This window comes from Hyaena hyaena, unplaced genomic scaffold, assembly GCF_003009895.1.
Source record: "Hyaena hyaena isolate Hyena2069 unplaced genomic scaffold, ASM300989v1 scaffold_0, whole genome shotgun sequence".
Classification (NCBI taxonomy): domain Eukaryota; kingdom Metazoa; phylum Chordata; class Mammalia; order Carnivora; family Hyaenidae; genus Hyaena; species Hyaena hyaena.
The window spans coordinates 12,027,361-12,051,821 of record NW_024080632.1 but is presented as its reverse complement, the minus strand read 5'-3'; the positions used below and the strand labels follow the sequence as shown (position 1 = coordinate 12,051,821).

Genomic DNA, 24,461 nt, shown 5'->3' with positions numbered 1-24,461 from the left:
AGGGGCTTGGCAGGGTGCCTTGTACAGAGAACTGAATGCGGTTCAACTGTTAACAGGATGCTTTTGTGGACAGAGGTCTTAGCGTGGCTTGGAGGAGGGGCCGATGGTGGGGAACGAGGCACTGGTGCAGATCCATAGTGGGAGAAGTAGCTACAGTTGTCAGACCATAATTCCCCCTGCTGAAGCTTTCTGGGGGATCCGATTCGCTAGCAATCAAGGGACGAAAGTGTTGAGCCCCGTCGCATCTCACTTCACTGTACCCACCAAGCACATTTTGTTCCTAGCGAGTCTCTTGAAATGCCTCTCCACAGAAGCAATCAGAGTGGTTTTCTCAAATACTTCACCCTCTCTTTGCGAATCCTTGTGTGGGGTAAAACATCTGCTTCTCGGAGCGGAAAGCCTGTAGGCTGGTTTAGAATGCGTTCATGCGTCCGTGACTGAGTTTGGAGACCCGAGGTAACTGCTGATTGTGCACCAGGGAGGGGACAGAGCTCAGAGCTCCCGAGGTCTCCCAGGCAAGTCAGGTCACCTCCCTAGTGATGGGTGCTCCCATCTCCCGCCACGGTCCCCTGCCCCTGCAGAGATGTCCTCTGGAGTAAAGCAGGGGAGGCACTTTGCAATTAAATCAGTGCAGAGAGGAGAGCAGGTGAAATCCGAGATTTCACTCAAATGTCACCTCCTGAGTGAGTCTTTCCCGGATGACCCAATTTAAAAGTCACCTCCAACCTGCCACTGACATACCACCCCTTCAATTTCTTTGTGACATTTGATGCTATCTCACAGCATCTTGATTGTTGCATGTTTATTATTATCTGCTCTCCCCCACCTCCCCTAGAACAGAAGCTCCAGAGAACAGAGATGTTGTCTGTTTTCTTCACTGCTCTATCCCCAGTAGTGCCTGAAAAAAGCAGGTTTGAGGAAAATGAGTTTCCGGGGTGGGGTGGGGGTGGGGCGCACATGACAAGGGAAAAACAACTTAAATATACTAACTGCTATTTTTGCCTGTTGTTCAGAATGATGATGCATTTTTCCCCCCAAGACTGACGATCTGGCAAAGACTTAAATTTCTTATAGGACTTGGTTAAATATGTTGATAAACTACACAGTCACTAAAAGTGGTTCCAATATGGAGACATGGTTCCCATATGTTAAGTTAAATACCAAAGCCATAAGTATAGAATGGCCTTTTTTGTTGTTTTTTTAAAAGAAAATGATACGTGCACATATCATATCATCGTGGTAAGCCGCAGCCCCTTTTGTATCCTGGGGGGCCCCTGGCAAATACTACGTTGCGACAAAATCTTCTTTTTGTTTTTTGACACCAGACTGTGCCCTACATTAATTGAAGACTTTGGGGCTTTAGCCAGGAACAGAGAAGACCTTCATTTAATGGTTAAGCATGAGTTCTGGGCCACTGGGCTACCAGAATTCAAATTCTGCTCAGCTTTTACTAGCTATGCAATCTCGAGCAAGTTACTTAAATCTTCTGTGCCTCAGTTTCCTCGTCTGTCAGTTAGAATGAGGCTCAAATGAAGGAAAGTACTCAGAGCGGTGCTTGACTTCCTCAGAAGCACCCAGATGTCAGCTATTTGCATTATTACACAGGAGTCAGATTTAGGAGCCTGCGTCATGTTTGAAACATCAAAGTGTGGTTGCCTTTTAGCAATCTGTTTTTTGTTTTGTTTTGTTCTGTTTTTTAAAGGAATTAGCAGGTTCTTCATGCCTGGGCAGTTCAGCCCTTAAGTGTATGGATTTTTTTTTAAACGTTTATTTATTTTTGAGAGAGAGAGAGAGAGAGAGAGAGAGAGAGAGAGAACGTGAGTGGGGGAGGGGCAGAGAAAGAGGGAGACAAAGAATCTGAAACAGGCTCCAGGCTCCAAGCTATCAGCACAGATTCACTTGCGGGGCTCGAACCCACGAACTATGAGATCGTCACCTGAGCTGAAGTTGGATGCTAACCAACTAGGCCACGCTGGCACCCCAAGTGTCTGGACTTTCTTCATGGAAGTCAGGATTATACCCAGCTGGACTCTCCAATTAAGAGTGGATGCGGTAAAGTCTCTCTGGGGCAGCCCTAGGCAGTAAGACATAGATGATTGTGCCGCTCGGTATGTAAAGGCCCATTCATTTCTAGTCAGTCCTTGTAGAGTTAATCTCTAGAAAAAAATACCAATGGAGGGTTATAACCCTTATCCAATTCCCAAATCCAGAGGGTGTTGAAAACCAGAAAAATTTTGGGGCACCTGAGTGGCTCAGTTGGTTAAGCATCCGACTCTTGGCTTCAGCTCAGGTCACGATCTCACAGTTCCTGAGATTAAGGTCTGTGCTGTCAGCACAGAGCCTGCTTGGGATTCTCTCTCCCTCCCCTGCTCTCTCTCACTCTCTCTCTCAAATAAATAAACTTAAGAATTTTTAGGGGCATGTTGGTGGTTCACTTGGTTAAGCTTCAAACTCTTGAGTTTGGCTCCGGTCTTGATCTCACAGTCTGTGGGTTTGAACCCCTCACTGGGCTCCGCACTGATACCAGAGAACCTGCTTCGATTCTCTCTCACCCTTTCTCTCGGCCCCTCCCTCATTTGCTCTCTATCTCTCTGACTTATAAATAAGCTTAAAAATAATTTTTAGGGGTGCCTGGGTGGCTCAGTTGGTTAAGCATCAGACTTCGGCTCAGGTCATGATCACATGGTTTGTGGGTTCGAGCCCCACGTCGGGCTCTGTGCTGACAGCTCAGAGCCTGGAGCCTGTTTCAGATCCTGTCTCCCTCTCTCTCTGCCCCTCCCCTACTCATGCTCTGTCTCTCTGTCTCAAAATTAAATAAAACAAAAAAAAATTTTTTTAATAATTTTTTAAAAACCCAGAAAAGTTTTAATAACTTATTTGGCAGCAAAACATGACCTGAACTGATGGGAAGCTACCAACGACCTTTGTTTATCTTTATTGTGTGCTTAGTGTAAATAGTCATTCTTTTTTTTTTTTTTTCCTGCAGAAATACAATGTTGGATGATAATCGGCTGCCCTGTCCTCTTTGGGTATGTGTGTGGCGGGGGTGGGGGGGTGGGGTGGTGTCTGTGTGGGTCTGTGTGTGTGGGTCTGTGTGTGTGATGTTTTCTATGATGTATGCCCCATGTTTACTTTCTAAAATGCCAAAATAGAGAGGAAAAAAAAGCAATTCTGAAACACAGCTGGTCCCGAGGGTTTGGATAAAGACTTGGGTACCTTTATATATAAAATAAGTCTTATTTTGCCAAAATAGAGGCTTGCATCTCTGAGAGAAGGGTAATTAGCACATCTGTTATTGAAAGCTCAGTTTCTGCTCTCTCATGGACCCAATCATCTTGTCAATTGAGATAAACTCTCCTGCTGGCCATGAGATTAATGAGGACGCTGGGAAATGATAATGTGTTTGAATTGCCACATGATGAAATTGGAAAAGCTTCCTCCACCCCATTCAGTAAAGGAGAGACTCAGATGCAACTCATACTGACATCCTAAAATCTGTCATCTGTCCATTCATCCAGCCATCTACCAGTTCCAGCCCAATATGGATCTCCCCGCAATTACAAAGATCATCATCTGCTTGTAGCACGGTAGCTGCCAATTAGTAAACTTTTGTTGCCTGGAGAAAGCCTGTATTGAGGTTTTGAACCATCCCACTTTCTTGCTATAAAATCCATAAGAGGGCAGGATTTGATCTACAGCCATCATCATGCCCTAATAGAAGAGAAACCACTGGGATCTGCAGGTCCCTGATGATGGATGTTTCCTTTTGGAAAATGCAAGGTGGGTGTCAGGGCTCAGGGTTTGTGTTTCAGATGCTTGAATATCAGGTGGTGCTGGTTGCTTGATGGTGGAAATTCAGGAAACAGAACTAGAGGTTTCTCTCTTGGGGTCATTCCCTGGATTGCTTATTTTTGCAGACCAGATTTTGGTTGACTTTGCTTAGCGTTTTTTTCTGTCTGTATGTATGTTTGTTCATTCTTCCAGTGACATGGATCTCATCTGTTGGTAAAACTCTGCTCAGAAGTTTCTTTCTTTCCTTGTCTAGAATTTCAGTGGTATTGATAATCATACAGCCAACTGCTCTTTGAAATGGGGATTTTAATCTTGAATAGCTATCATTTAGCTGTGTTCTCAGTCATTGGGTTAAATGCTCTATTCTTTTTTTTTTTTTAATGTTTTATTTATTTCTAAGAGAGAGAGAGAGAGAGACAGCGTGAGCAGGGGAGGGTCAGAGAGAGGGAGTCACAGACTGAAACAGGCTCCAGGCTCTGAGCTGGCAGTCAGCACAGAGCCCGACGCGGGGCTCGAACCCACGAACTGCGAGATCATGACCTAAGCGAAAGTCGGACGCTTAACCAACTAAGCCACCCAGGCGCCCCTAAATGCTCTATTCTTTACCTTGCTCGATGTTCACGATAATTCTGAGGCAGGAACCCATATGATGGATGAAGTAACAGAGGCCCAGAGATTTTTTTAAAATGTTTTTATTTATTTCTGAGAGAGAGAGACAGTGTGAACAGGGGAGGGTCAGAGAGAAAGGGAGACAAAGAATATGAAGCAGGCTCTAGACTCTGAGCTGTCAGCACAGAGCCCAACTCAGGGCTTGAACCCACGAACCGTGAGATCATGACCTGAGCCGAAGTCGGATGCCCAACCTATTGAGCCACCCAGACGCCCCAAGGCCTAGAGATGTTAAGTGACCAATACACACCTACTAAGTGGGAGAGCCTGGACTCATCCATGTCCTTGCTGTTACTCTTAATTCTTCTGGGCTTTAAAAAATGCATTTGAAGATTTGGGGAAATTTGAATTATGGTATCAGGATGAAACATCATCAATAGGGATTAGGCATTAAAGAGAAGACATCCTTCTCCCTTCCTGATACCTAAAGCGTTTTTCTGGCACTTTTTAGGAAACCTAACCCCTTGCCCAGACCCCACCTTCAGATTCATATATTAAAAAAAAAAAAATCAATCCCCCAGAAACAGTGTGCTGGAGTTGACTCATGCTGGCTCACAAGAACTGAATGTGTTCCCAGCCCCAGGTTCAATGGCATCACATCAGTCAGCCTAAAATCAGCCTTGGCTGGACTATGCCCACCATGGATATTGGCATGGCTTTTCCTTCTTGGAGAACTGTTCTGTTTATTACACATTTACCAGCATACCACTGACCTCAAACTAAAATCACCATCGGGAGCAAATGGTTCACTAGAAAAAAACAAGCCCCAGAAAATACTCTGACTTCCCGTGGGGATCTTTCTGGATGTATTTTTCTGTCAGGCTGATCTGGTTCATGTTCTGCTCTGATAGAGCTGGATATCCGTGGGTCTCTGATGGAATTCTGCCCTTACAAGTCACAGGTAGAGCCTCCACTACTCTCAATGTGGCCACTCTGGGTTTTTTGTTTATTTGGTTGGTTTGGTTTTACCATAGGTAACCCTTTTTGGTCACATACTGGGCACATTTCTAAAACCAAGCAAAGGAAATAAAGATGCTCCTTTTTATTTTCTCAAACCAAGGCCTACATTATGTTCTTGCCTCAGTTTGGGAGACTGGATGCCCAAGTGTTGGAGGCAAGAGTATTGCTGCTTGTAGCTTGCTCGGGGATGTGAAATGCTATTAGGAGTCCACTGGCTGAGGGGCTTTTTTTCTTAGAATCTAAGCAATCAACTGTGAAAAAAATTAGATGTTGCTTTGACCCAGAAATTCCATTTCTCAGAATCTAGCCAACAGAAATATTTTCAACTGGGTACAAAATGTATGTACAAGGATGTTCTGTGCAGTACTATTTGAAATGGCAAAAACTTGGGAACAGCCTTTAGTGCCCCTCAGTAGATAAACGGTTATCTAAATTATGGTCCACCCATAAACAGGTAACCATTTCTTTTTTTTTTAATGTTTTATTTATTTCTAGGAGAGAGAGAGAGAGACAGCATGAGCAGGGGAGGGTCAGAGAGAGAGGGAGTCACAGACTGAAACAGGCTCCAGGCTCTGAGCTGGCAGTCAGCACAGAGCCCGACGCGGGGCTCGAACCCACGAACCGCGGGATCATGACCTAAGCGAAAGTCAGACACTTAACCGACTAAGCCATCCAGGCGCCCCTAGGTAACCATTTCTTAATGAAGGACAGTATTCTGTTTACAGGATGGTGGAAACTGCCAAAAGAATGTGGAAACTTTGTATGTCCCATTATGGAAAGATGTCCATAAGACACTTTATAGGGGGAAAAATATAAAAATGTACAGGACAATATGCAGTATGATCCCAATTCTGTTTTTTTAAAAAAGTATGGTGTATATATACTAGTAAGGGGAAGGCATTAGAAAGTTCGGGAAGGAGGAAGGACATACCTCACATCTTTAAAAGGGGATTCCTCTAGGAAAAATAATGTGTGGGAAATGGCTTAAGGCTGTGCTTTTCAAACAAACTCTGTGAACCACAGAGATACTTTGGAAACAACTGGGGTAACTTGTGGGGGATGGGAGAGAGTTGGAGGGGCCCTCGGTCCCTCAGGTCTCCCAACCTCCTACTTCATGTAGAAGCTCCATTTTGACAAATTTATTTTATACTATCAGGGTTTCCATTTTAAAACAAAGGAATTTCTGCTGCTTAAAAACAAATAAAAGTTATAACCCAGAGCATTAAGGGAAATTACAATTTTCAATTCATCCCAAACCAAAACATGCAGTCGATCAATTGGAGTTACCAGTCCATCAATAGACGTATGATTTATATTTCTGGTTGCATTTGATGTTAGTTTATCTGGGCTCTAGTGCATGAGATGAATTAGGGCAGGGGGTACGGAAGGGGTTTGGGAGGTGGGTGGTAAATACCCTCAGGAGGAAGGAGTTAATCAAGATTCGGGAAGAGAATGGAGTCTGAATTCTAAATTCACCTTGTGGGGGCAGGGCTGGGAGAAAGAGGTCATATTAGTTTATTGGTGTGAGAGTGGTGGGCTTCCCCTTATGGGGGCAGGGGAACTATTTTATTTCACTCAGCATGGGATTTTCACGAATGCGGCTCCCTAAGTCAGGGTCCTTTCGCTTCTTCCTCATTCTTGAAGACAGCATGCCTCTCTTTAAAGAGCCGATGCTTTACATGCCTGCCTGTTCCTTGTTCCGCCTTGTGCGTGCAGTGCATTTCCTGCAGCAGTGACCTCAAGGCTTCTGCACAGACCCCCTGCCTCTGGTAGAGACACACCTAACACTTTACTCAGGCAGGATCACAGGACTGAGAGCTTCAGCCCAGCTGCTCCAGGACCTGAGCTCTGAGTCCAAGTGGAGAAACAGCCGCCAATATATGTTCAAACAAACACACCTTGAGAAAAAGAAGTCAAGCAAGAACAAAGTGAAAAGGAAGGGGACACGGAAGTGGGAGAAGAGGGAAAAGGAAGAGGAGCAAATAAAGAGTGATGTTGGGGAGGAGCGCCTGGGTGGCTCCGCTGGTGAAGCGTCCAGCTCTTGATTTCGGCTCACGTCATGATCTCATGGTTCGTGTGTTCAGACCCCGCGTCGGGCTCCATGCTGACAGTGTGGAGCCTGCTTGGGATTCTCCCTCTCCCTCTCTCTCTTTCTCTTTCTCTCTCTCTCAAAATAAATAAATTTTTAAAAATCTTGAAAATAAAAAAAGAAGAGTGTTGGTCCAAGAAAGAGGTGGGGAGGAGCCTGGCTCTACAACCAGTGGTGTGCTGGTCTAGCTGGCCAGTCCCTGTGCTGTCAAGAAACCAGTGTGGCTGGTTTATTCCAAGCGTCCAATGTGACATCAGTGAACGTGGAGCTTGGGAGAGTTTCCGGGAGGAGACACACACCGTTGGCTTCCACAAGCCTCTATGGCCTCTGTGCCCTGGCTCTGAGCTCACCCCTGTCTGGAACCCACAGAGCACATCAGAGAACTCCTAAAGTAACCCACCCACCACAAAATAGCAAGAGGAGGGGAGGAACAGACAGGAGGCCCTCTCCCAGCTGCACAATCTGCTACTAATTTTGGCAGGTTGAAGGGCTGAGACCTACTTTGGATTCCAGCAGGTGATCACCGGCTTCATAGTGTGGTGGGTGTGGTCGATAGTCAGGGCCTCCAGGAGCCAGTGGAGGGCACAGAGCTGGCGGAAGAGGGGCTCCCTGCAAAGACAGAAGGGGGGTGCACAGTGGGATCCTGTTGGAACTACATCCTTCCCCGGAATGGCCACAGGGACAGTTGTGCTGGCTTCCAGTTAGAAAGGCAAGGTAAGTTTTTCCCATACCTCAGCTCAATGAGCCTTTGCAATGGGCCCGTGAGGATATTCATTGGCCCATGTTACAGATGAGGAATCTGAGGCTCAGAGAAACGAAGGAACTTGTACCAGGTTGCTGGGCTAGCAGGTGGCAGAGCCAGAATTTGATGCAAGATGACCGTAGGCTGGCTAACGGTGGGGTTTCATGTAGGAGCAGGGAAACAATGGAGGGCCCCACAGCTAGAGGTCTTGACTCAGGCAAACCACTGGGTTGAAAGACATTTATATCCTACAGGTATCTGCCTATTCACCTGATAGAAGTATAAGAAATACACTAAGAGTGTCAAAGAAGGCTGGGAACACAAGGAAACTGGATTTATGTAATCTTCCTCCTCTCCCCAGACTAACAGTTGGGCCTGTTGTTTTAAATTTATGAGTCCTTTGCCTGAAAAATGTAGCTGGATGTTGAAGAAAACCACAATGAACGTGTTATGGAAAATGTAACTACAACATTGTATTAAAGTATATCTCACCTGCATTTCCTGATTTTGGGTGGCATCTTGTATAACAGTGAGCCAGCCATTGGCTAGGGCACTTTACACACATTATTTAAATCTTCCAACAACCTGCAGGGGGTATGAATCATTGTCCCCATTTTAGAGAAGATGAAATTGAGGCTTGGAGAGGTACAATCACTTTGCTGTGGGTCACAAAGCTTTTAGTGACAGAGATAGGATCTGAGCATCTCATTCAGTGCTCTCAACAACTCTATAGGGAGGGTACTGTTATTGTGTCTTCTTTGCAGGTGAGGCACTCAGGTGAAGGAAGTAGCTCAAGCCCATATTCCTAGGGATTGGTGATGTTCTAAAGCCAGCTGTCTGTTTAACCCCAGAGACTGTGCTTTCATGGCCCCAGCTCTGTCCAAAGTGCTGACAAAGGCAAAATGGTGGTCGCCCTGGGAGTGAGGTCAGGAGGGGGTTAACCTGCTGCAGGCATTTGTTCCTGGAAACCAGGTGGAGTCCTGACCAGCCACCCCCTTCCTGCATGGTCTCTCCTCTTACACTAATGGGTGAGATGTCTCCATTATGAATTTGTGTAATTGCTCTTCTCTGAAGTTGATCTTGATCAATAATCCCCAGGGTTCCGGGGTCTGATGTGCTGAGTGGCAAGAAGGGATACACCCTCTCTGTTTCCAGGAAGGCACCACCGCAGAAGGTAGGGCCCAAGTACAGAGCTGACCCATGTCTGTCCCGGTGAATCCCCTTGAGAGGTGTCCGTGTCTCTCAGCTGTAAGGGGAACATCCCCACTACCCCACCCCTTGTTCCCTCTAGGGTGGCCGTGCCCACCAGGTCTTAGAAGAACCATGGTCAGCAGCCATCCCTTTCTTCTTCTCAGGAGCCCCCCCACCCCCTTATTTACGAACACCTACTATTCCCTCATTTCTAATTGAAAGGTCCTGCACACCCATAGGCCTTCCAGTTCTTGTCTGTCTTCTCCCCTTAGCACCATCTTGGTCCCTACAGGTGCCTTTCGGCAGCTCTGAGCACTGGGCCACGTCCAGCATTTCGCCAAGAGCAGCAGCTAGCTGTGCTGTGTGCCTGTACCTCACATCACCCTCACCGTGGACCCAGAACGTTGTGGAAGCCCAGGAAGATGCCTCCTCTTCTGTTCACCATAGAGATGGGCTTTGGGGTGTGTGGGGTGGAGACCGGGAGGAAGGGATGAGCGAAGGGAGTGAGCTGGGGTCTGCCTGGTCATTGCGGGGATGCGGGGCCTATGAACGTCCGATTCATTTTTGCAAGTGACAAGAACAGGCACAAACCTGACCCTATCCCTCCCTTGCTTAAAGTCTGCAGACTCCCTATGCTATCTGCGTTGGACTGAATCCCCCTCAAAATTCATATGTTGAAGTCCTAACCCCCTAGGACCTCAGAAAGAGACCATATTTGGAGATAAGGCTTTTGAAGTGATGATTATGTTAGAATGGGGCCCTAAATTAGGGTGGGCCCTAATCCAGTCCGAATGGTGTTGCTGTAAGAAGAGGAAATTTGGATGCACAGAGAGAGAGATGCCAGCGATGCACAGGCTTGAAAGAAAGACCACGTGAGGACGCAGGGAGAAGGAAGCCTGAGAAGAAATCAACCCTCTGCTGACACCTTGATCTTGGACTTCCGGCCTCTGGAATGATGAGAAAATAAATTTCTACTGCTGAAGCTGCCCATCTGTGGTATTTTGTCCTGGCGGCCCTGACAAACCAACACACTGCCACCTGTGAGGCTCCTGTCCGCCTTGCTGGCCCGAGTCTCCCCTCCTCTGTCATCTGCAGCCTGGTGGAATTCTGCTCCGTTGCCCAGGCTCACCCCACTCTCACTTGGCACTGCCTGAGTTAAAATCCTAGCTTTGCCAGCTACCAGCTATGTGCTCTCGGTTAAATAACTTAACTTCCCTGCGCCTCACTTTCCCATCTGTAAAATGGCAGGAGTTGTTAGAGTCAGGGTGAGGAGAGGTGGTGGGGACTGTTCTCTGCTCTGACATATCTTCTTCTACCTCCTCCTTCTCTGTCACCTCTGTCAGGAAGCTTTCCTTGATTTCTCTAGGTCTGGGTTAGCCTCTTTCCAATCATCCTAAAGCATCCCATCTCTATAGCATATCTTTTTGCCCGTACATTCTCCATCCTTGCTCTATTGTAACTACCTATTTACTTGTCTCTTTAGCCCACAAGCCTACAAGCCACAGAGTCTTGTTCGTTGCAGGTTCCTGCTGGGCACAGAGTAGGCTCAGTTTATTTCTGGCTCCTGAATGGAAGGTGGTGGTAATTAACTCAAATTCAAATCTAACATTCCAGAGGAGCTGATAACTTGGGCAAAATTCTCATGCACAGAGCCACCAGCATAATGAAGAGTAGTAACAACAACATGATAGTAAACACTTCCCACAGAGCATTTACACTGTGCCTGCAGACTCCATGTTAAGTGTTCTACATCTGCTGACTAGGGTCATCCTTGTAACAACCCTGTGAGGAAGGTACTATTAGTATCTTCATTTTGCAGATAAGGAAACTGAGGCCATATAACTTATCCAAATTCAAAAAAGCCAGCAAATGGCAGAATTTGAATCTTAGCCCGGTCTGGCTTCTGGACCTGTGGTTTATCTATGATATTGGTGCTGTCTCTTGTTACCAGGGGGAGCCCTCCCTTTTCACCAGAATAAGGGTTTCAACCAATGGGTCTGGACCTTATTCTCTGTTTATAAAAAGTGCCTCTCGAAAACCTGCACAAGGTGTTTATATAGAGCAGCTTTATTCGTCATCGCCAAAATTTGGAAATAACCAAGATGCCCTTTGGCAGGTGGGGGGATAAATAGTCTGTGGTACATACATTCGGACAGTAGAATACTCAGCACTGAAAAGAAATGAGCTATCAGGCCATGAAAAGACACAGAGGGACCTCACATGTATCTCGCTAAGTGCAAGAAGCCCATCTGAAAAGCCTACATATAGTCTGCGATTCCACCTGTATGACATTCTTGGAAAGGCGAAACTATGGAGATGGTATAAAGGTCAGCAGTTGCTAAGGGGCATGCGGGGGGGAGAGGGTGCATAGGTGGAGGACAGAGGATTTTCATGGCAGCGAGAATACTCTGTATGGCACTACGGTGGTGTATGCATGTCGTTCATTATACATCTGTCCAAACCAACGGAATGCGCAATGCTGAGGGAACCCTAATGTGAACTGTGGGTTTTGGCTAATGATCATGTGTCCATCTAGGTTCGTAGGCTGTAAAAACTGCACCCCTCTGGTGGGAGATGTTGATTAATGGAGAAGCTGAGCACGGATGGGGTTGTAATGGGGATCTTTGTATCTTCTACTCGCTTTTGCTCTGAACCTAAGACTGCTCTAAAGTATATATAAAAAATGAAGTCTTGATGAAAAATAAAAGTGCCTCAAACCTGATGATTGTTCATCTAAGGTGCAGTAAAATCAACTGGGAAGAAGAAAATGAAAGGAAAAGAGCCCCCAGAAACATGCTTGATGGAAATCAGCACTTTCTTGTAATGACTGTATGTCAGGTCATAGCACAGTATCTTGGATTTTATCAAATTAAAAGAGAGGCCATTTATTTTCTTAAATGTAGGACATAATAGACAAAAACACTGGACAGGGGAGCACAAAGCCTGCTTCTAAAATGTCTGTGTTCAGAACTCCAGGTGAGCACACCTGGATAGCCTGCTCTATCGAAACAGTTATACCACCCAGAATACGAGTGGGCGAAAACTTGCCCAAGAAGAAAACAAGGTTTTGTGCTTTTCCTAAGAGAAGTCAGAAAATGTCTACCAAGCCATTTCAAGCCCCCATGCCCACTGCCAAGGGCAGAGCTGGACAGGTGTCAGGCACTGCCCTTGCTGAACAGTTGCTTTACAGAAGGCTGGGAAGGGCAGCCCATCATCCCAGAGGGGAAAGGAGGAGCTGTTTCTCATTCCTAGAGACCATTCCCCCCACCTTTTTATACATAAAGATCAAGTCTCCCTTGACATGATTGAATTGATCCCCATACAGTCAGTTCAGAATATTCAGCCGGCTTCGGGATCAGCTACTGTGGCTGGAGGGGACTGGCCAGGCTCTGATCCACATCAGCCGATGTGATGACGGAGGATTGGAAAACTGATCACGCACACCATGTCCTGATGCTTTGGGTACACGGACTGCAAAATCGTCCCTCTCTGCATCCACACACTCTGCAGTGTGGCTTTGCATCTGCCCCATCAAGAGGTGGAATCTTTCCCCCGGTCCTTGTATCTGGGCTGGCTCGATGCTGTGGCCGATAGAAAGTGGCGGAAGTGTCATTGTGTCCATTCTGAGCCTAAAAGCCTCAAGAGACTTTGGTGCTCAGGCTCCTGTTCTTAGAACTCTTCCCGACTGCCCAGGCGAGCCTGCTGCCTGATGAGAGACACGTGGCCCAGGTGTTCTTGTCACCTTAGCAACCAGTCACCGATAGACCCGCGACTGTGGCCGCCCTCCTCCTTGCCCTTCATCTGGGCACACACATGCACAAACCTAGCCGGGATCAGCCAAGCCAGCCTGGACCAGCAGAACCACCCAGCTGACCTGTAGACTTGGGAGCAACGAAAAACGGTCACTCTTTTAAGCCACCCCATTTTGAGGTGTTCAGTAGTACAGCAGTAAATTACTAATACAGCCATCAAGTGCAGCCAGGTCCTTTTAACAGCCAAGGAGAAGAAAAGGGCAGCATTAGCAAACCATGGCCAGTGGGGCCACTGTCTCTTTGCAAATAAAACTTTACTGGAACACAGTCACAGCTTTGCAGGAAAGCTGCAGTGGGAAAGTTAAGTAGTTGTGAGAGAGACCATCTGGTCTGAAAAGTCTACAATTTTACTGTCTGCCCCTTTAGGAAAAAGTCTGCTCACTCCTGGTATAGGGTATGATAGAAACCGACAGCAATCACTGTGATCATCATCGTCATCATCATCATCATCATCCTGGCCTTATGAGTGAGAAGGTCAGAATTCCTGTTCTAAGAATTTTGGCAGGTTCTGCCCCTCTCTGGGCTTCAGTTTCCTTATCTGGTATTGAAGGAAAATTAGTAAGAAACTCCCCAGTTACTTCAAGGTTGATTTCAGCCTCAGTTTGTTCAAAGCAAATGAATTGAGGGCGGGGTTCAGAAATATCCATATTCTTTTTTTTTTAATTTTATACTTTATTTTTGAGACAGAGAGGGACAGAGCATGAGCAGGGGAGGGTCAGAGAGAGAGGGAGACGCAGAATGTGAAGCAGGCTCCAGGCTCTGCACTAGCTGTCAGCACAGAGCCCGACGCGGGGCTCAAACCCACAAACTGTGAGATCATGACCTGAGCCGAAGTCGGACACTCAATCGACTGAGCCACCCAGGTGCCCCGAAATATCCATATTCTTTAAAAAAATTTTTTTAAATTTTAAAATTTATTTTGAGAGAGAGAGAGGAAGAGAGAGAGAGAATCCCCAAGCAGTCTCCATACCATCAGCGCAGAGCCAGATGTAGGGTTTGAGTTCAAAAACCGTGAGATCATGACCTGAGCTGAAATCAAGAGTCAGATGCTTAACCAACTGAGCCACCCAGAAATATGTATTTTCCAGGCATTCCCCCCACCGCCATCCCCAGAGGATTCACATGCTAATGAAATCTTAAGAACCACTGATCTACACCATTTGGTTTCAGAAGGTTTGCCCACGGGAGAGATGGGCAGAAGTGCGTTCCACGGGACACAATGAGAAATTGCAGAGTCTGCAAATTCCTGCAAAGAGATGTTTTAAGAACACAAGTTTAGGTTTCCACTTGGAATGTGCTTGAACAAATAAGTCTATCAAGAATCCAATCATAATATCGATCAAAGGGAAGTTGGAGGAAAGTGGGGAGTGGGCTCATCAAAAGCTGGAATATTAGGGAGGGATATTGATGATGATGATGATGATGATGATGGTGATGATGATGGTGGTGGTGGTGGGTAGTGAAGGTAGCATCTTCCACTCGTGAACTAAGTGCTCTTATTAATGATTTTATTTTTTCCTGCCATCTTATTGTATGATTTCTCTCTTGCATTGTTTTATTCTTCAAGTACATGAGACTTGCCTCTCCAAATATATCACGAGCTCCTCAAAGGCAATGTTCTAAGATACACTTTCTGTGTAGTGCGTGGTAGCTAGCGTTTGGGCTGTGAAGTCAGACAGACGTGGCTTAAAAGTCCAGCCCATGGGGCGTGTGGGTGGCTCAGTCAGTTAAGCATCTGACTTCTCAGGCCTTGAACTCACTGTTCGTGGGTTCAAGCCCCACGTTGGGCTCTGTGCTGACAGCTCGGAGCCTGGAGCCTGTTTCGGATTCTGTGTCTCCTTCTCTATCTGATCCTCCCCTGCTCATACTGTCTCTCTCTCTCTCTCAGAAATAAATAAAAAAACATTAAAAAAATTTTTTTACAAAGTCCAGCCCAGTGACACTCTGAGCTCTGTGACCTTGGGCAGAGGAGCACACCTCCCTGCTGCTTTCTCATCTACAGAGAGGAGATAGTAATATATGTGCACAAGAGGGCTGCTCAGAGCACTGAGTGATATCTGCCTGCAGATCGGTCAGCAATGCCATGATCACTATGCACACTGTAGGGACTTAATAAATATTTGACAAATAACCAGACGGAGAAGTCTACAATCCATTGCACCATTTTCATTGCCCTAAAGCAGAGGGGTGTGAAGGGGATAAGCATGATTTTGCCCCCAGGGGACATTTGTCAACACCTGGAGACATTTTTGGTTGTCACAACTCCAGGGTGGGGTGCTACTGGCATCTAGTGGGTAGAAGCCAGGGATGCTGCCAAATGCTTGTGGTACACAGGACAGTCCTTTACTACAAAGAATTATTCATCCCCAAAGGTCACTAGGGCCGAGGTTGAGCAACCCTGCCCTGAAATCAGGCATGTCTATCTTCATGCCCGGAATCTTCTGGTTGAAAAGTGCTAACTAGCAAAAGAAAAACAAGGGTTTGTAATTCTTTGGAATTGAGAATTGACACAAGGGGAACAAGATGCCAAGGTTTTAGAAAGCCACAGTGTTCTTTAGAGGGTTGATTAGCCCCTGGTACACCATGCAGTGACGAGTTCATGCCTCAGGTCAGGAAACAACAAGTGCTTCTCTGGGAAATAGCTCCTTGAGTTTTGGGGAAAACGCGTCCCCTGAGCCCCGGCTGAGATGTTGTCGCACACGCTCAGTGAGGGCTGCAGACAGATTTTATCAGGCTTTGCAAACTATTTGACATTAGAGCGTCTGGCTCGGTAAGGAATGGAATGACTCAGTCTCAGCACATTTGCCACTTAGCTCTAAAGCACCGTGTCTGCTTTCTGTTATTTTTACGTGTCAGAGAACGTCGCTGACTCCGGGCTCTATGTCCCTTTCAGGAGGGCAAAGGAAGAGCTCAGCAGCTCCCTATGCATCGTTGGCTCCGTGAGCCATTTCACCGTGGCCTTAACTGGTAAGCTCGCAATGCGGGGGAGTCGGAGGAGGGACGACTTACACGTGAGCCTCGGGCAGCGAGGACGAGATGATGCAGCTGTGTACAGGGGTGAATGGGCGAAGTACGGCTCCAGCGCCCATCTTCCTAACCTTGGCTTCATCGTACGTGCTGAAGGAGAAACAGAAAGAGAGACACAGAGTGAGCAGTGAGCAGCCGTTTTAAACGCCTCCTTCTCTTGCCAGCGTTTATTTGGCAGATATGATTGGGCACCTACTATGGGCCAGGCAGTAAGTTCGCCTCAAGAGATGAGGCTTCTGGAAGCAGCCCATGAACGGATCATACGAAAACCCCTGCTCTCATGGAACACATATTCTAGAGGAGCAAAGAGAATAAACAAGATAAATAGGGAAACGGTGTGGCGTATTAATATAGATTAGGGGTGGGACATGTTTTCTTAAATTAGGGCCTAATATTTATGACTTTGTCAAACATGTGGTCTGTGTCACAACTACTTAGTAGAATGAAAGGAAAGCAGCCATTGACATAGATAAACAATATGTAAGTGGCAGTGTTCCAATAAAACTTTATCTATAAAACATGCCTTAGGGCCAGATGTGGCCCCTGGACTGGAGTTTGCTAACCCTCCCTCCCCTGCTGTACTAAATAGTGAGACATGCTGTGGGGAATAAAAAACAAAGAAGAGGGCTCAGGAGGGCTGGGAGGGCTAGGAGTTATAATTGTCAATAGGGTGATGAGGGAGGGAGTGACTGAGAAAGTGACATTTGATATCTGCAGAGCAAAAGGGAGTGAGCCATTCAATGATGTCTCAAAACAGCACATTCTGAATAGAAGAAACAGCAGGTGCAAATGTCCTGAGGTGGGGCTGTGTTTCAGAGACAGCAGGGAGGGGTAAGGAGGGGACGGTGGAGAGAGAACAGGGGCCTTGCAGCCAGGCTTGCAGGGGACTTGGGCCTTGTCTGTAAATGAGAAGGAGAGTAAAGGATTTTGAGCTGAAAGAAGATGCAGCTGACTTGCATTCAGAAAGTCAACCTTCTGGCTGCTATTCTGAGAATGATCTGTGGAGGGGGGCGGGTGGAGGGCAGGGACAGAGGCAAGGAGACCAGTTAGAGGTACTGTAATAATTCCAACCTGAGAGAGGAAGGTGGCTTCAGCCTGGCCATGGGGTCCTGGCCATGGGGATGATGAGAAGTGGAAATGAAGGCATGAGACACAGACAAGGAACTGCCTGGAGTTAGTGTGTCCTGTTTCCAGTCCTTTCCTTAAAGAGGCTTCATCTACAGACTGCCATGAAATGTGGGGGGACCTCAAACTTTAGAAGGAGGCACAGTGGGCCCCGAAAGATGAGCCATAACCAGACATATGTCTGTGGCCACCAGGCTGGCTGCTATGGGAAACCAGAAACCCATGCTCTGCCCCACAGAGAATATGGAAGCTTCTTCGCAAGCCAGACACACTCTGGGGATAGGGGAGGAGGGGGCTTGCTTAGAGAAGGGAGAAATAGCCCAGACACATAGTTCAGACACACAGTTCATTTTGAAACCACTGGACATTGACCTGGAAAAGACTGTTACAAAATGGAACATTAAGTTACATTTAATACCTTGTTAGATTTTTTTTACCCCTCCACCATCATGGAGCAAGTCATTTCATTTATATAAAATACTTTCTTTTTTTTTTCTTTCTAACAAGCCTGAGTCATAGGTTGTTGGTTATTTTATTTTGTTTTGTTTTTTGCCAGTGACCAAATCTAGCCAATAGACATATTTTAATGAACCTACTCTGTGTGTGTGTGTGTGTGTGTAGCTGAATCAATTGTATTTTAAACTTGGGAGATTTCACATAAAAATGGAAAAGTTTTGGCTCTGAAAACTTGAAGGCTATTGCCACTCTGGTCCTTGTTCTGACTGGCAAGAGTCAGGTGGGACCCAAGATCAAGGTCGCTGCCTGCTTTACACTCAGTGTGGGCTTCTCGGTGGGCTGCCTGTGATGCACACACCCCTTGGCTTCTCGCTCCTCATTTGCCTTATTGCTTCCCACTACATGCATGTTCCTTTAGGGCCTTTCAGTTTCTGAGCCTCAGCCTAAGTACCTCCATTGACTGAATCATTGACGGGTTCCCTGGTTCACTCATTACTGCCCGGATTTACTGAACATCTCTTTGCTGGAGGGTTGTGGACACAGCAATGAATGAGACAGACCCAGCCCTTCCCCTCTGTAGCTTAGAGTCTAGGGACAGAAATGTGCTTGACCCAGCATGCAGTTGGTGAATAGAAGAAGAGTATATGGTTCTTTGACAGCACAGAATAAGGGGGAGCTGAACCAGAGCCAGGAAATACTTGTTGGAGGAAGTTGTGGCATTTCGGAACCACATATCCCCAAGTTCTTTGACTCTCTTCCAAGGCAGAGATGGCCGTATGTATCCTTCCCATGGAATCTTGGTTTTGTGAGCAGTTGAGCTAATAGAATGTGTCAGAAGGAAATTGGCATGATGCCCATTTCTGGGCTCAGGCTCCAGGCATGGGCATCTTCTCCTTCTCAGGATGCTCACTGGTAGCACCCAGCCATGGAGACGCTGTGAGGCAGCTGATGGCCTATGAAGAAATTCATAGGGAGAGGAACCATGGTTGCTGGATCTCCACCCCGGCCGAGCTCACAGCTGACCGCCAGCTTCAAGTTGCCACCATGTTGGAAATGGATCCTTCGAGCTGCGCCGGTGGTTAGTGGTGTTAGTGACAATCCTTCCCCACCTTGCCCAGCTCAAGCAGCAGATCTGTGAGCAAAATTTGTTGTCTTGAGTTCTTTCCTTTTTTCAATTTTTAGAAATGTTTTTACTTATTTTGAGAGAGAGAGAGAGAGCAAGCAGGGAAGGGCAGAGAGAGAGGAAGAAGGAGAATCCTGAACAGGCTCTGAGGGTCAGTCAGCAGAAGCCCAATGCAGGGCTCGAGCTCACAAACCATGAGATCATGACCTGAGCCAAAATCAAGAGTCAGAGGCTTAACCCACTGAACCATCCAAGTGCCCCTGTTAAGTTTTGGAATGGTTGTTCACAGCAGCAGTAACTGGAACAAAAGTAAACAGTGAGCTACAACCTGAAGGTTGAATGGGAATTAAGTAGGTGAATGGGATGGGGGAAAGCCCTCCCCTGGCGGGCATATCATGAGTGGGAAGGTAGAGGAGTATGTGTCGCTGGGGCAGAGGGAGAAAAACAGGATTAACCCATCCAGAGTCTTGTAGACCTCTGCTCAGACTTTGATCTTTATTGTGTGAGAAATGGCTGCCATCGAGGGTTTTAAGCGGAGAGCAATTTATGTCTTGAAGAGATCCCTCTGGTGTAGTGTGTGTGGCGAGGTGGGGGAATGAGGCGGAAGGGGGCTCGAGGAGGCAGAGTGGAGACAGACATTACGGATTTGCCTTACTCCTGAGAATTCAAAGACAATCCTGGGGTCACAGAGTTAACTAACAAAATAGGACCGGAATCCAGATCCCATAATTTCCACTGCCATGAGCTCTTGATTCAGCCTTAGAGCTGAGGAAACCACAAATACGTTGGCTTGCCCAGTTTTACTGGCAGTCATGTCCCCCAGTGGTTTAGATTACATAGAAATTAACCCAACTGTTGTTACAGTCCTTAATCTCTGGTTTTCTGTCGCCTCTCAACCACAATAACAAGACAAATTCTACCCGTTGTTTTTTGTTTTGTTTTTTTTCACCTTTTCAGCTGAACTTGCAACTGAAAACGAGGTCATTGAGCACAGTGGGAAAGACTACTAGCAGGCAGAAATCTTTCGGGACGTGCTTGATTTCCTTTCTCCCTTTGCCTACTTTATCAGACTTACAACTTTTGTCTAAAAGAACTGATCCTGTGGTCTTGGAACCAGGTTGGGGGGTGGGAGGGGGAATAATCCCTCCTGCTTTTATAATGCACAAGATCAAATGCCTCGTTAAAAAAGCATTCTCAACGAACACTTGTCTTTTTGATACTCCTGTGATTGGAATTATATTTATAGCACCTGGCTCTTAGATGAGAGAGGCTTTCTAGCCTGCCTGGAAATTAAGATTTTTAGCCATAAATCTGAGGATCTTAGGTAATTGAGACCCAGAGAGATCAAAGTCACCTTATTGCATAATAATAGCTAACAGCTACTGAGCGAGTCTCCTTTGCCAGGCTCTGTCCTAAGCACTATTTCATTCAATCCTGCTATAACAAACCTGGGAGTTGGGTACCATTCCTATGGGTGAAGGAGGCTCAGAGAGGTACAGCGACTTGCCCAAAGCTAAACAGTCCTATGAGAGAGTCCTGTGCTCTTAACCACTACCCTGTACTAGTATGGAGAACCTCCCAGTGTAATTTTATAACCCCTGCTTCCCCACCTGCATTTGATGGCTACACTGCCGTCATGGCCTCCAGTTTTATTTTAATAACCAGACTTGTGCAGCTCATAGAATCCACCAGATAAGACACAACGAGACCAATGTCTGTGAGAAGGATGATCTCATGCATATTTAAACTTATTAAACTTTAAATAAACCATGTCTCGCACACTAAAACATGGGTGGGAGAAGAGAGAATTGTGTTCTATGGCCATGGATTAAAACTCCATCCAAACAAGGGAGATGTGGCAACAGAACTATTTAAATAGCTGCAGGAGAATCTTTAACAGATGCCTCTCCCCCTTCCCCAGTGCCTGTTCCTGTGCCCATGAATCCAAGTGTAGCGCGTGCAGAAAGAAAAGCCGTGAGTTCATTCCTTCTCTTTATGTCAGGAAGGCCTGCCAGCTGGCTGGTGTCTCTGGGCATACCAGATTGTAAGCACCATTAGGCTCAGGGAAGGCAGACTTTGCTCTAAACTCTTGGAACCCTCATGTAAAGAGTAAGAACCCCCTTACTCATTGAGTAGCCCTCTCTCTTTCATGTGCCTCTGTCCCATGAGGATACTTCATTGGTGGCCCAGTGGGTGGCTGGATGCAGGTGGCTCAGGTCATGACTTGCCTACTTTTTTTTCACTCTGAAAATAATGTTTCTGACTTCTGTCAAAAGATGACACCATCAACACCCTCCTTCAGCCCTGGCCTTTCTAATCAGAAGTGCTGGCCACAGACAGCTAATCCTGATGTGTCTCACCATGCCTCTTTCTGCTCAGCATTAAAAATCCTGCTCACAAGTCATACTTCTGGGGATTCTACATGGTCTCTCTTTTCACCCCCTAACCTGGAAGGGATTCACCCCCTAAGCTTGAAAGGATGGTCATTGTGAATCAATAGAAGCAATATCTACTGGTCTCTGCCCCTGGCTTCTGGGACAGAGCTCCTAAAATCATTGCTACTTCCTACGTGGAAATAGCATTAGGAAGATCTTTTGTTCTAATATTTGGTCGTAGACTCTGGTTCTTGACACAGAACTCCTAAATCTTTGGAATTTCCTGCATGGTAAGAATGTCTTTTGTCCTAATGAGGCAGCTCTTGGTGGGCTCCTGGATAGTTTTGGGGTGGGGGCTAGTTACCAGAAAGACCAGGTCATCATCTTTAGAAGCCTGGACCTTTCAGAAGGTCCCCATCCTGCGGGAAAGGGGAGAGGGGCTGATGATTAAGTTAATGATACATCATGACTACATAGTGAGGCCACCATAAAAATCTCAAAAGTATGACATTCAGAGAGCTTCTGCCTTGGTGGATACATGTACATAACAGGACGGTGGCACTCCTCAACTCCATGGGGACAGAAGTTCCTGACTTGGGACACTTCCAGACCTCACCCTATTTACCTCTTTATCTGGCTGTTCATCTGCATCCTTTGTTATACAGTTAACGGGCAAATGTTAAGTCAGTGTTTCTCTGCGTTCCGTGAGCCACCCTAGAAAATGATCAAACCCAAGGAGGAGGGTCATGGGAACCCTGATTTATAACCAAGTCAGTCAGAAGTACAGGTGACAGTGTGGGGCTGTCCTGTGGGGCTGAGCCCTTAGCCTGTGGGATCTGATGCTACTTCCTGGTAGATGGCGTCAGAATTGGGTTGGATGATTGGATCCCCAGCTGGTGTCATGGCGAATTGCTTGGTGTGGGAGGGAACTCCACACATCTGGTGTCAGAAGCCTTGTGAGTGTGGTCATGGATCGCCGTAAAGGGGAAAAATGGCGGGAATGTTTTCCTTTTCTGGCCCTCGGTGTGCATCCTCATGATGCTTTGTCACGTTCCTGTTGGATGTTCCTGTAGGGACTGTCCCTTCATCCTTTTCATATCTCAGTGCCCCCAGGGGCCCTGTACATCATAGGTCTTCAATATATAATGGTTGGTTGTACAGTGAGAAGGGGCCTGGATCAAAGTAGCCTCCCCACCACCAAACTTACTTTCCAGCTGGCCGAGATGAAGGTCCAAGACCATATTGCACTCAGGGACCATTGCTACCTCACTGAAGGTCTTGGGGGGAAACCAAGAAATGGATTTATGTCTCATGCTATGAGGCAGAACCTCATGAAAATCCCCATTAGATGTCTCTGTTCTCGGGGCACCTGGGTGGTTCAGTTGGTTAAGTGTCCGACTTCAGCTCAGGTAGCGATCTCACAGGGGTTGAGCCCCGCGTTGGGCTCTATGCCGACAGCTCAGAGCCTGGAGCTTGCTTCGTATCTGTGTCTCCAATATCTCTGCCCCTCCCCTGTTCGTGCTCTGTCTCTCTCTCCAAAAAATAAACATAAAAAAAATTATAGACGTCTCTGTTCTCTCCTAGTGGTGGCTGCCTTTTCTCTTTTCTCTCCCCTAAAAGGTCCCTTCTGCTTACACTCTTGGTGAGTCTTCTGGATGTCTCCATTCTGCCTCTTAGGTGAAGCATTTCTGCTCTTTCTCTGTATATACATATTCCCTTAAATACTCCCTGCTCCCCTTAAAAGGGCTTCCTTCTCTTTGGGATGCCCACTCTTTAAAAGGCATGGTGTGGGGATGGTAAAGCATAAATATTTTCTCTCATCTTAGAATGGATAAATGAGTTAACAAATGCACAAATGGCAGACTAGCTTATTTAGATCGACCCTTAGGGTAAAAATAATAAAAAAAAAATTGGACAAAATAGCAAAAAAAAAAAAAAAAAAGCAAAGAGCTGACACCAAGTTGGAATTTTCAAGCCAAAATGAAAGCCAGAGACATAAGCTAGCATGAGTGCTAACTTGGTGTAACGACATTCACCGATTTAGAAAAGGTTAACTTTCCTTCTGAAATAGCACATGGCGGGGCACCTGGGTGGCTCAGTCGGCTGAGCATAGGACTCTTCTTACCATTCAGGCTTATAATCCCAGGGTCCTGGGATGGAGCGCCGTGTGGGGCTTCTCTCCCAGTGTGGAGCCTGCTTAAGATTCTTTCTTCCCCGCTCATTCACTCTTCCCTCTCTAAGATAAGACAAAATCACACAGGGCAAGGGGCACAGAAACTATAGCCCAGGGTCTACACAAATGAGGCGTCGAAGAGAAAGGCCTTCTTACAGTAAGCTAGGAGGAGCTGCACTTTCGGGGAGAAGCATCTAGAAATACACCAGCTCCTCACGGCCTTGCACTTGGGGCTTGTATCTATCACCTGGAACCTTGAGCTTTAAGGAGATCCCTGACTATTAGCGTTCTGGTAAGTGAAACGAGCCAGCCACAGAAAGGTCACACATTGTAGGATTTCACTGAGAGGACCCTTGTTTTTGAGAAGCACATATTGGTACTTCTCTAAGTTAACACAGTGAAGAACAGAATTTGGGACATGTTGCAGAGGGAAAAAGGTATCTGCTGTGGATTCCTTTTCCTCCTTAGCCCGCCACCTGGCAGTTGGGGTCCCTGAAGCCCAAGCATAGTGGCTCTCAACCTTGGCTCCACATTGGAATCATCTTGGGGAACTTTAAATGTTTATTTATTTTTGAGAGAGAAAGAGATAGAGAGAGAGAGAGACAGAGCACGAGCAGGGGAGGGGCAGAGAGAGAGGGATACACAGAATCCGAAGCAGGCTCCTCCAGGCTCTGAGCTGTCAGCACAAACCCCGATGCGGGGCTCGAACCCACAAACTGAGATCATCACCTGAGACAAAGTCGGATGCTTACCAACTGAGCTACCCAGGCGCCTGCATCTTGGGACACTTAAAAAAATACTTTGTCCAGGTAATGCCCCCAAAGATTCAGATGTAATTGGTCTGGGAAGCACCCCGGGCATTGGGAATTTGTGCTATCTCATTGCATCCTTGGGATGAGGTGAGCTTAGGGTCCTCCTACCCCGCCA

General features: G+C 46.6%; 1 protein-coding gene across 3 annotated transcripts in view; it reads right to left on the bottom strand.

Annotated features, from left to right (window-relative positions):
• The window catches only part of CCDC60 (coiled-coil domain containing 60), a 165,140-nt gene that overhangs the window by 29,166 nt on the left and 111,513 nt on the right, over window positions 1-24,461 (bottom strand). For 2 of the 3 annotated variants that reach the window (XM_039246628.1, XM_039246807.1), the window contains exons 4-5: window positions 16,265-16,372; window positions 8,012-8,119 (exon numbers count right to left, since the gene is read on the bottom strand). In XM_039246628.1, the coding sequence (XP_039102559.1) occupies window positions 8,012-8,119; window positions 16,265-16,372 (216 nt within the window). The remainder of the gene's footprint in view (window positions 1-8,011; window positions 8,120-16,264; window positions 16,373-24,461) is intronic. The other variant, XM_039246716.1, reaches the window with a different exon arrangement.